General features: G+C 36.2%; 2 protein-coding genes across 3 annotated transcripts in view; one reads left to right on the top strand and one right to left on the bottom strand.

Annotated features, from left to right (window-relative positions):
• Positions 1-154: 154 nt before the first annotated feature.
• Positions 155-7,340, top strand: rbm19 (RNA binding motif protein 19). Its single transcript, XM_052559639.1, is given in 13 exon segments — positions 155-1,251; positions 1,344-1,593; positions 1,680-1,732; positions 4,257-4,335; positions 4,337-4,370; positions 4,372-4,410; positions 4,535-4,595; positions 4,750-4,829; positions 4,939-4,998; positions 5,421-5,536; positions 5,773-5,875; positions 6,005-6,114; positions 6,416-7,340. Coding segments are annotated over 11 exon segments (822 nt in total). The 5' UTR covers positions 155-1,251; positions 1,344-1,593; positions 1,680-1,716; the 3' UTR covers positions 6,540-7,340.
• Positions 7,341-7,830: 490 nt separating this feature from the next.
• cntn4 (contactin 4) overlaps positions 7,831-12,549 on the bottom strand; it is a 121,733-nt gene continuing 117,014 nt past the window's right edge. For both annotated transcript variants that reach the window (XM_052559638.1, XM_052559637.1), the window contains exons 20-23: positions 11,451-11,637; positions 11,233-11,345; positions 10,672-10,840; positions 7,831-9,686 (exon numbers count right to left, since the gene is read on the bottom strand). In XM_052559638.1, coding sequence (XP_052415598.1) covers positions 9,595-9,686; positions 10,672-10,840; positions 11,233-11,345; positions 11,451-11,637 — 561 coding nt within the window. In that variant the 3' untranslated portion in view covers positions 7,831-9,594. The remainder of the gene's footprint in view (positions 9,687-10,671; positions 10,841-11,232; positions 11,346-11,450; positions 11,638-12,549) is intronic.

Below are 12,549 nucleotides of genomic sequence, written 5' to 3' on the forward strand. Positions count from 1 at the left end.
CTTAATTTACATGTATAAAAGGCTTACAAAACAAAAATAGAGTTGTATGTATATTTTACATAGACAGTATTTAACATTCTTTCTATCATTCCACTTATGTCCAGAAGAGGGAGCCACAATCAAGTCTCTTAGGTGACGTGCTTTACGTCATATAATCAAGATGGCGACTTACTGAAGCGCTCCATGCTTAATTGTTGATAAAACATATATTGTTATTTTACTGAGTACAATTAAAGTACGATGATTATTATTTTTATTTTTTTATTCGGTGTCCTCAATGAAGGAAGAACGTTTCCGTAAGATGTTTGCAGATTTTGGGACACTTACGGATTGTACATTGAAATTCACCAAACATTGTAGAGTTCACACTTTTGGATAAGTAGGCTTCAAGACAGAGGAGGGTGCATAGAAAGCTATGAAACATTTCAAGAAAGCTTTGTTACTGTGACGGCTGTGTGTGTGTGTGTATACATGGAGTGGCGGCCAACATTATTAGAAACCTAGTATTTTTACCATTTAAAAATGGTTTTAAGTCAGTTGTTTCTATATTTAGCTGTAGTATGTCAGTAGTAAATATCTAAATTTCCAAACATTCATTTTTGCCATTAATTATAATAATTGTAAATAATTAAATCCATTTTTTAGCTGGTGAAAATAGTGTTCTAATAATTTAGCTGAGCACTGTATATTTGAACATTTGTCTTTAAATTCTTCCTCATAATCTGTCTGAATAAGGTGGAATTCTGCACAGATATTGAGACCCAAACAAAGCCAGACCTTGGAGCAAACACACACTTTTCAGCCATCATCAAACAAAGCTACTGAAGAGCTACAGCTACAGAATAGAGTCACTTTTTCTTTGTTTGCACTAATCTATTCCCTTTGGTTTCCAAACAGTTTTATTGGATGGTCTCATTAATTGTTTTTTTTCCTGTTATTAATTTGTATGTTTTCATTAAACTGCTTCGGAACAATGTATATTGTAAAAAGTGCAATATAAAGAAACTGAATTTATGCTGTCACTCCATCTCCACAGAAGCAGAATAAGCCTTTGAATGTTCTTGGAGATGTAAGTATGTCTCTCTTTGCATGACATAAATAATACTTGAATAAATATGCAGACATTGTATAAAATGCCATTAAGAATCCTCAGCTTGAAAAAGACTTGAGCTTCCACGAGTTCCTCTCTGTGCACCAGAAATGCACACAGGTGACACTGCAGAAGCGACGTCTGTTGGAGTTGAAAAGAGGGTAAACAAGCCAAGAACTTAGTGCTTACTTCTGTCCAGATGATCCTCCATAATTGTGATTTCTCATTCTGTCCAAATGCGATTTCTCAACAGATACTGATAATGAAGCCTTGAAGGAAGATCTGTCTGATATGGATTATCTTCATTCCAAAATTGTGGAGAAATCAGACACGGTGGACGAGAAAGAGATGGAAGAGGCAGATGATGAAGGAAAAGAAGGTGACAGTGCTAAAGCTGCTGATAAGAAAGAGGAGGAGGAGCAAGAGTCCCCAGACAGTGCTTATGAAAGCGGGGACAAGGCCAGTAGCACAAGAAAAGCACAAAACCAGCAGCTCAGAATATGGTCAGTGTGATAAAACATGAGGTTTAATATGCAAGAGTTCGGCTATTAGAGGCTCATTCGTTTATGCTGTTCATACACTATTATAGATTGAGCTGAGCACAGAGTTCACAGTCAAGCTACGAGATGCAATGTCACAGAGGTGAGATATTGATTCTGAACTTTTTATTGTTTTGCAAAAGCCTTTATTAATATAACAGTGACATGCACAATAAGCTATTTCAGGAACATAACCTAACAGTATAACATCAAAATAATCATTCTAATCCATTAATTACAACTCTGATTTTTATGGCCAGGCCTGAGTTTAATATTAATGACTGTTGTCTGGTCCCTCCTCTATTTATTTATTTATTAAATTCCTTATAATGTACTAGTAACACAATATACACTACTGTTCAAATGTTTGGGATTGGTAGTCTCTTATGTCCACCAATGCTGCATTTATTAGATCACAAATACAGAAAAAACTTATATTGTGGAATATTATTGCAGTTTAAAAGAACTGTTTTCTATATTAATATATTGTAAAATGTAACTTATTTCAATTAATTTTTAGCAGCTATTACTCCAGTAATTCTGTCTAATATGTTGAAAAATTAATGTTGAAATGTTGAAAATAGTTGTGCTGCTGAATATCTTATTTGGAAACTGATACCTTTTTAATGATTCTTTAATGAATGGAGTGTTCAATATATATATATATATATATATATATATATATATATATATATATATATATATATATATATATATATATATATATAATTCAAATGTCTTTAATGTCACTTGAATTTTTTTTTTTTTTAAATGTTTCTGACCCACATTTGAAATATTGATCAATTTAAAATCTGAATATTTATCCATTTTTCATACTTGCAATATTTGCACCCCCCCCCCCCCACACAATTATAAAACAAATAGATTTTAAAATCTTATTTGAAAAAGAGAGGTAGCTTTAAATTTAAACATTATTTTATTTTATTAAATCTTTTCAGTCAGTGATGAGTCATTTTTTATTTGCCTAATTTTGATTTACCACTTCATTGTAGCAACAAATGAGAGAATTGATGGTGCCTTTAAAACCTGTTGCCATCCGATTTGGCAAAAAAAAACTGATGGGTGCAAATCAGGAGAGAGTATTTACTGGTAGATGATTTAGAGATGTCACTCATGTGCTGTTTGATTAACATTGAATTTCCTGTGATGAGGTTATGTGTATGTGGATATGCACACAGAGGAAGAGTCAAGAAGGCCCTGCGCTTTAACATGGGTAAGCAATTGTTCAGTTCCTTTGACAAGTACACAACTGTGACCAAAAGATCCCTTGTGTTCTGTTTTGTGAACGTAACAAGTTTGACTACAAACAAAGGCTGGTTTCAGGATCTCAGTGCATGTGCATTATCTGTGTAAACCCACAGGGGGTGCTATATTGAAGTGTTCAGAGCCAACAACCTTAAAAATGAAAGACGGTCTTTAAAGAGAAGCGAGAAGGAAAGAAATTTTGTGATATTTATATTTCAAATAAGTGCTGCTTTCCTTTTGAACTTTTTACACATCAAGGAATCCTAAAAAACAAACAAATCACTGTTCCCACAGAAATATTACACAGCAAAACTGTACATTGTGTATTGGTATTTGAAACACTGATTTTGTTATTACTAAGCCATCTATTTAAATGAGAATGTGAGTACCATTCATAATTAGGCCTGTATGAAATCTGCATAATCATAACAAAAAAATCTGACAGCTACTGTGTGCAAATCTATGGTTTCTTTTTCAATCAGCATGAATCATGTATATGTGTGTCTGTGATTTCCATCTGTTTTTTCATCAGACCAGGGCAGTAACTCTGTGATCCTGGTGAAGAACTTGCCCTCAGGAGTGCAGGTCAGCTGGAAGCTCTGTTCTCGCCCCATGGATCTCTGGGAAGGGTTCTGCTGCCCCCATCTGGCCTCACTGCTATAGTGGAGTATCTATAATATCCTTGGCAATACTGCATTTTTTGAAAAAAAAAAAAAGAACACAGTAAAAGCTATAATATTGCAAAATAATATAGCAGTTAAGAACCCTTTTCTTTATATTGTTCTTCTACAGTAAAAAGCAGTAGGATTGTGTAGTGTCCTACATCTTTTCTGCAAAATTTGTGTTTTGAAAATCTTGTGAAAGATTATATCGACAATCTGTTCTGTATATATTTGTTGCAAAAGTAATGTATAATTAGGGCCTAATTTGCACATTAAAATGTTTTTGGGGACAACTTCTAATATAAAAGATATTGTAATGAAAGTGATGAGAAACTTTCCAGGTGTCCATAGGAGTTTCATAGTAATTGTATTAAAAAAGTACTATTTCAGCTTTAATATCTTTTGAATATTCCTTCAATGGCAAAGCTGTATTTTCAGCAGCCATTAGTCTTCAGTTTCACATAATCCTTCAGAACCTCTCAATTATTAATATGCTGATTTGGTGCTCAAAAAACATTTCTCATTATCAGTGACACAATCAGTGGTTCTGATTAATATTTTTGTGGGAATCGTTTTTTTTTTTCAGGGTTCTTTGATGAATGGAATGATCAGAAGCATTTATTTGACATAGAAATCTTTTGTAAAGTCATAAATGCCTTTACTGCCTTTTCTCATTCATGTCCATCCTTCTTGTCCCAGAGCCTCAAACAAAAGCTGCATCTGCTGAGAACAGTGACTCAGCTAAAAAGGAAGAAGAGGAGGAGGAGGATGAGGAAGAGCACATTTTTGCCCGGCTCGACTCTCATCATTTTAAAACCTCAACTTTAACACATCAGAGGAAACATTGCTGGAGGTGAGCACAGGGGCCATAATAACGTGTTATGTGATCAGATCACCCAGAACGGATGTTATGTTAATAACCGCTGTAAACACGGCCTTTTTCTCACCATATGGCTTTCATTGTGTTCTTTTGACAGACATTTTCTAAATGCGGTGTGGTGAAAAGCTGCACAATATCAAAGAAGAGTGATAAAGCAGGTCTGTTTTCACAGACACGCTTATTTACCATATCGATTTCATCTGTGTATTTGTTATTTTTTGCTCCCTCTCTTTTTCTTTTCATTTTTCACATCTTGTTTCCTCGCTGTGTGAATCTCACCTTGATCTCTTTGTCTCTCTGTCAATCTCTCAGGTAAATGATCTTCAATGGGTTATGGCTTTGTGTGATACGAAACTCCAGAGGCAGCACAGAAAGCCATGAGACAGCTGCAGGTAAATGACCATCTGCTGCTGTATTTATATACCCTTATTATGCACAATATTCATGTGATGAAATAGATTCGGCCATCTTTTTTCATTACTCCTTTCATTTTTCTTGCAGCAGTATAAAGTAGATGAACACCAGCTTGAGCTGAAAATATCAGAAAGAGAAGTCAAGTAAGTCAAAGCATCTTTTGTGTCTTAAAACGTAAAAAATTAGTAGAGAATCAGCTCATTAGAGTCATTTACTTATGAATCAGACTACACAAGTCAAGTGTGTGATGATTTTTTTTTAACAGAAAGATGTTTTCTTGCTTTTATTATGGTAAAAAAAAATCACCTGTTCTTATATTAGCTATATAAATGGTTTATAAAAAGAAATATTAAAAAAATTATAAAAAATGTGTGCTTTGCCTTAAGTCGTGCCATTTGATGTTTAATTGGAGTAGTTATGCTTAACAAAAGAGTATGTATAATTTGTAAATGTTTTTTTTTTGTTTTTTTGGTCATTGCTTTTAAATGCTTTTTTAATTTGCCTTACAGATACACTAGTCACACTCATGAGTGACAGCTGTTTTCCTCTTGTAGATTTTTGCAGGTCAGATGTGGTGCAGCCAAAGAGAAAAAAAGCAAACTGCCAGGAAACAGATGACCTCGAAGATCCTGGTGCGAAACATCCCCTTCCAGGCCACGGTCAAAGAACTGCGAGAACTCTTCTGGTGAGCCTTGTTTCACATTTAATGGTCATTTTTGTATTGTGTTTCATGTGTATAACAGAATATTTTGCCTTTGGAAATCATTGGGGAGAATTTTCCACAAGAAGAATGACTATGCCAATATCTCCATTTTGGACATGGTACCTTGTAATTACTGTAAAATAGTCTGTCATGTGAGATTTTAGAGTTTTGAAGTTCAGGTACACTGTGATGTTGGATTCATGATTTATTTTTTCCAGTATGTTTGGAGAACTGAAGACCGTCAGCCTGCTAAAGAAAGGGATCGGTGGAGCTCACCGTGGTTTTGGCTTCATTGACTCCCTCACTTAACAGGATGCCGAGGTGGGTGCATATCTTTCTGTCTCTCTTCACAGTCAGGTAGTCTTTTGTATAACAACTGATCGACACTGATCCTGTCCAATATGTGCATACATCTAACGTAAGCTTGAATTTTGTGCTCGTTTCTTACAGAAAGCTTTCACAGCGCTGGGTCACAGTACCCATCTTTACGACAGGAGGCTGGTGTTGGGAGTGGGCGGATGCAAGGAGACTGTGGATGACTGTGCACAGCACTTTCCATGGTAAATCCTCTGCATCTACAGGCAGATGCAAGCAGTTTTGATAAGGAACTTTTTAAAATTTGCCACATTAACCTTATTTAAATAGAGTAGCCAGACAATTGCTAAGATCTTTTCAAAAAGATCCCCCCCCCTGAAATATACAAATCAAAAATTAAGCAACTTTTTTCCAAATCGTAATTTGACTGTAGCTTAACTGCTTGGAAACTGCAGCTTGCCAAAGCACAAGCTACTCCTAATTTGAAGTAGTTTCCTCTGCACTGGTTGCTCTTCTAGTCATTTCCCTTCTTTAATTTAATTACAGCAAATCTGTGCACAAATCTGTCCTCTCGTCGACTCTCTCAGCTGCTCCTAAGAAGCGGAGGAAGGCGGAGGTGTTAGAGGGAATCTCGGAGCAGATGGAGGTCGGGGAGGAAGACGTGGCGTGAATAGCAGCCGTCAGTCAGCTCCAGCATCAATAAGAGAGTAAATCATCCAGTGGAACTCCATTTATCTCTATTATGACACCGTCTTAAACAGCTGCTTCACGGTCTCTTCAGGAATTCTTCCTTTTGGCCCCAGATGCTCCCAATTAGCTTTTTATTATATGCTCATACATCATCTCTGTTATTGCTGTCAATGTATTAAACACAGCGTCTCCCCGCAGACCAACTCTGGCTGAAGGTGAGCTCGGATGACAGGGTCCTTTTGAAAAGATGCCGAAAGGCCACGTCTGCTTTAGCTGTTTTTAATCGTCACGGAGGGCGACACGGCTGACATTGAAGAATCACGATAGTGATCGACCAAAATATCAACTGGAAATGTTTCCTTTAACATCATTTTATTGTAGTCTGTTCCTGACTTTTTTTTTTTTGCACTGTTATATAAAAGTCCAGTGTGTCTTCTCAATCTATTGAAGAAATGACAAGTGCTTTTAGATTTTTGGGATCATAATGTATTTATTCATGTGACAGTAAATCATTGTGTCTGAAAATGTTCCTATCTTAGGATAAGTCATTACACTAGAAACCTCAATTTGTAAAATGTGCTATTTGTACAGTCGAGGGCAAAACAGTCTTGGTCTACACAGAAGACGCCTTGCAGACTACATAGTGGGCATTCTAGTGTACCGCATCTGCATGACATCATCATGTGATTTCAAATCAACCTATAATATTATCTGTTTTGAAATTTCTAATTTGCTTCGTCATTTGTTTTCTGTTTTATTAAAGTGTTTGTTTATCCAGAAATGCAAATTCTGTCTTCATTTACATTTTTCCTTACCCTCATCTCGTTCTAAACCCATAGGCTAGAAAACACACTACAGTACACAACGTGAGCAGATTTGACACCAGTAGGCAGTTTGAAATGGTTACAGATACAAGACTTGTATCTCCCAATTGTGACCTTATAACTGAAAACATGGCTGCAACGGAGTTTATAAAAAAAAAAAAATAATAATAATTTTTGTTTTTGGTGGAATTGAGTCTCCAAAAGTTCAAAAGGCCGATCATGGTTTAGTGTACAATGTTTGTGCATATGGGAATGAAAATAAGTTTTAAAGCAACATTTTCTCCAAAGTAAAACCTCTGTCATTTACTCACTGTTCCAAACCAAAAAAGTTTTATAGGCCTACTGGTTTGGAACGACATGAGGGTACGTTAACCATCGCTATACTCAAATAACTGTTTGGCCTTTCAGTCTGTTTCTCATGGAAAGATTTGGAACGTAGCACACAAGTAATATGGAAATCTTTTAATGAGCTTTACTTGTCCTTTGTGAAGATACACAACAGTCATATAGGTTTGGAATGATTTCAGGGTGCGCAGATGACAAAAGTATTGGTTAAACTGTTATTAAGCGCCTCATAACCACAGATAATGCACCCAATCAAAACATTTGTGTGATCATTTTGATAAATGTCATTTATTTTGTGATCCAGTATAAACAGAGAACCTTGAAGGAAAAAGTTTTACGGTTAAATAAATGGAGTTCCGATAAAGCCAAAGAAGTTTGGTGGAAAGCACTGCTTAGAGAAAGAGCGTTCTCGTTGTGACAGACGCACCGATATACAAATCTTCAGAAATGGATGACTGTATTTGGATCCTTTCGTCAAAAGTTCATCGGTTAGTACCTAATGAATCAAGAATGGAATGAAAACATCCACATGCAGAGCCACGGTAAGCTAAGAAACGTCTATTCTGTTTGTTAGATAAAAACCGAGATGAGTTTTGTAGGAAACTTCGATGTCGTCCACTTAAATATAAATTATCTGGAATATACAAAAAAGCATTTACATTTACATTTGTTCTCACTCAGTCTCAGAGCTCCACATGTCCCTTTAAGCAGTACGTCTATTTGCACCTCAAGAAATGACAAGCTACTTTCATCGCACCAATCCCACATGGCATTTAAACAAATGCAGAGCTCGTAGCCCCTACATTAGCAGAGGTCACACACACACACACACACACACACACACACACACACACACACACACACACACACACACACACACACACACTGTATTGCCTTGAAACAATGAGGAACAGCACACGGCTGTTATAATATGGAACATGGAAGCAATAAACCAAACCCCAGCATCCCGCTTGACGAACCGCTCACAGCCCTGGCGTCCAGCACTTATCTAATTAGGTAACGCTAAGAAATATGTATTAAGGCTTTTCTGAGGACCTGAGGATTTCAGAAACACACAATGAGGCACACAAAAGGCAAAGAAGAGCTCTAGATGCGACACACACACACACACACACACACAGATAAGCTGAAGATGATGGAAAAAAGAGATGGCCAGTGTCAACACCTGGTGTCCGTTTGCTGCTGACCAGTAAAGAGGGAGGTGACAAAGACGCCAACATTCGACTTGGCCTTGTATCAGCATTCTCTCGAGTTTTTTTTGTTTGTAGACGTGGTTTCAGTGCAAGTATTCCCATGTCATAAACAGTAAGAAGTCCTTGGAGATTCTTAGCGTGTGACCCTCAGACGACCGTCATATTGTGATGATTAGTTGGTTTTCAGCCAAATACGTCTTGCTCTAAATGATTACATTTCAGACACCTGCATTCTCTTACAAAACATTGTACATGACATGCATCTAAAGCAGTTCCTACACACCCGGCGTACTGTAATAGGAACAGACAGACCAACTGGATCAAACAAAATAAAAATAAAAAGCTAAGATATGTCGTACATACAAAAGAAGCATGTGACATTTTCCTCAATTTTTTTTTCTTTTTTTTTTTTTCTTCAAAGCTGCTTTGGTTACATCAAATTCAATCCCATCAGCCTTCAATCTTTTTTTGAATTGGCTAGCGAACCACACACCCGTTTTTTCTTTCTTTCTTCTTTTTCTCTTTATCCCAGTATTATGGTTCACGTAGGTTTGTATGAATGGGTTTTCATCGATTCGTCTGAGTCACTTTTCTCAGTCTCCCCTCGAGGAAGAACGTTTCGTCTGAAGTCAGCGGCCCGCGCTGTGTTCTGTCATAAAGATGTGCGAGCTGTGAGGGAGAGAGCTATTGTACTGAGAGCAGAGAGAGTGGACACACTGGAAGCCGAGCCGATGGCATTGGGACCTGAAATAAAACGAATCGACAAATTAATGAATGAAGACAAAATGGTGCAGTGCTAAAATATACAAGCAAGCCCAGTCAAGAACTCAGCGATTCTTCAATTGTTGGAGCTTTAAAAGGTTTTGAATGGTAGGAGCTCAAATGATATTTTATATTATAACTAAGATTTATTATTCAGCATGACACATTCAATTCATAACAAGTGACAGTAAAGACATCTTCATTGCTATAAAACAAATTCTATTTCAAATAAATAATGTTCTATTAAACTTTCTATTCATCACAGCATCACAGTTTCCACAAATGTATTAAGCTGCACAAGTGTTTTCAGTATTGATAAATAATTGCAAGAATAAATGTTTCTTAAGCATCAAATCAGCATATGAGAATGAGTTCTGAAGGATCATGTGACACTAAAGAATAGAGTAATGATGCTGAAAATTCAGCTTTGCATCACAGGAATAAATCACATGTTAAAATGTATTTTTAAATAAATGAAACACTTTAAATTGCAATTATATTTTAAAATATTCCTTTTTTTATTGTACTCTAATAGCATTTTTAATGCAGCCTTGGTGAGCATAAGAGATTTTTAATCATTTAAAAAGTTTTGAACAGTGGTGCATTTCATATTCAAGTGTCTCATATTCATATATTTCTGCTCACATAATAAAATCACTTAATGAATATTTCATGTCCATTCATTAATCTATTTGATGAGCAGTAATGTAATCATCAGGATAATGTACAGTCAGCCGGTTATTAACGCAAAATAAATCCCTTCAGGCTAATTCAAGTCTGATCGCCCTGTTGAATTTAATTATGTGATAATGACCGCCTGATTGTACATCATCTCTTAAATATTATATTTATTTATAATACATTCCGTTTCTAAAATTGTAAGTTTAAACCTTTTCCTTCTTAAATAAAATATAGCATAAAATCAAAACGGAACTAAAAAGAAGTCAGTTAGCAGAGGATGATCCACCTGATATTTTGGGAATAGTGATCTGTCGGCTGCTGCTGCCTTCTCCTCCTTCTCCAAAAGGTCTGATCTGGATGATGTACTCCTCGTCCATGGGCAGCGAGAGCTCCACTGATGTGGTGTTGGTCTCCATAATGCTGGGCCTGCTGAATTGGTTCCGCTTATACAGTACCTACAAAACAATTACTTCCATTTACATTGTTTTTAATGGCTGATGTGGAAATGTAGATACACTCTTAAAAATAAAGGTGCTTCATGATGCCAAAGAAGAATCTTTTTGTCTGAGTGGTTCCATAAAACAACTTTAACATTTGAAGAACCTTTCTGGTTATTTGTGGCAAAAGAAGGTTCTTTAGATTATGAAACAGTAAGAAAGAGATGGTTATTTGACTGATGTTTAAGTCATTGTCATACACTTGGTGGCGCTAAAGCACTGAAAGCTGTTTAATTGTTGCACGGTAAGGTACTGTGTCACATTGTGAATGTATTTAAGGCTAAAGAGAGTTGTTAGGCCTGTTAAACAGCAGACAAAGTTCTTCGGTTCTGGAAGAAGGTCTGGCTCACCTTGTATCCCATGACCTCGGATTCATTTTCCAGAGGTTTCACCTGTTCCCAGTTGAGAATGATTTTAGAGTTTGATGCATTCCACATGACTTTTGAGGGCGGCTGGCTGGGCGCTGGATGAAGACACAGAAACTTTCAAATAGTGATCTAATACAATAAGTGTCACTACCCCTAAACTTCAATGCTTAATCTTTTTTAAAAGGAAAAAAGTTACTTACGAGGCTTTTTGGTTGTAACATTGACTGCTGGACTCGGTGGCCCTGTTCCTGCTGTGTTGTAGGCCCTCACCGTTATATAATAGGTGGTACTTCCTTTTAAGCCCTGAATAATGGCCATCGTCCGGTTTCCTACTGTCCTTAGCACGCTAGCTGTGTCTTCTTTCTCATTCTTCTCCCAGTATCTCAACTACAGAGGAAGGAAAACAGAGCCGCTCAACATTAAACTCAGCAATATCATTTAAAACTAGTGGGAGAAAGAATTCATTTGTAATTTTCTTTGTGGCATATCTGAATTCCTGGCTATCTGCTTATAGGTGCTTTGGTTGCACAGCCACTGAAGTGTGGCGGTATTAAAATGAACCTGTCATAGGCAAATCATCATGAGCAGTGCTTTCCAACTGTCAGGTTGACTGAGTCTCTGGACAGTCTAAGCTGAAGAGTCAGAGATGGATAATGATATAAACCTAATTTGTATTTCTTCCACTACTTCTAGCAGAGGACAAAAGGTCTCAGTGCTTTATATTTATGATTATTGCAAATGATTTACCAAAAGTTGAACTTAAAAATCATCAAATGAAATGACACTAAATGGAGTTGGTTGCAGTACAACCTAAAACAAAATTCTGTTGCTAAATAAGTAACGAGCCTGCATTATGGTTAATAAAACGCTTAAATAGTACAATGGAATTTATTTTTCTTCAGTATTAACATATATTTCTGCCATGTGCAAAACTGCTTTTATTTGCCAAATTTAAGAACTATGTTACCCATAATCCTGTAGAGTCATCCTGCAATCACAGAATCGCAGAAAAACCTCTCTAACTTACTAACGCTCACAAACGTATTATTAATGTTTAATATTGTTCAAATGTTTGAGGTTGAACTGTTTTTAAAAGGCTATATTCATCAAGGCCATTTTTTTTTATCAGATTTTTAAAAAATGTGACTAAGTCATTATTTTTCAACATTATGAGCTAATCAATGTTAATTATGTACTTATGTCAACAACAGATTTTGTAGGATTTAAAGGAAAAAAAAAAGTTTATAGCTCAGGAATTAGAACAATTAACTGACATTTACATCTGAAGAGAATGGGAGT

Source organism: Carassius gibelio, chromosome B6, assembly GCF_023724105.1.
Source record: "Carassius gibelio isolate Cgi1373 ecotype wild population from Czech Republic chromosome B6, carGib1.2-hapl.c, whole genome shotgun sequence".
In the NCBI taxonomy this organism is placed as follows: Eukaryota; Metazoa; Chordata; class Actinopteri; order Cypriniformes; family Cyprinidae; genus Carassius; species Carassius gibelio.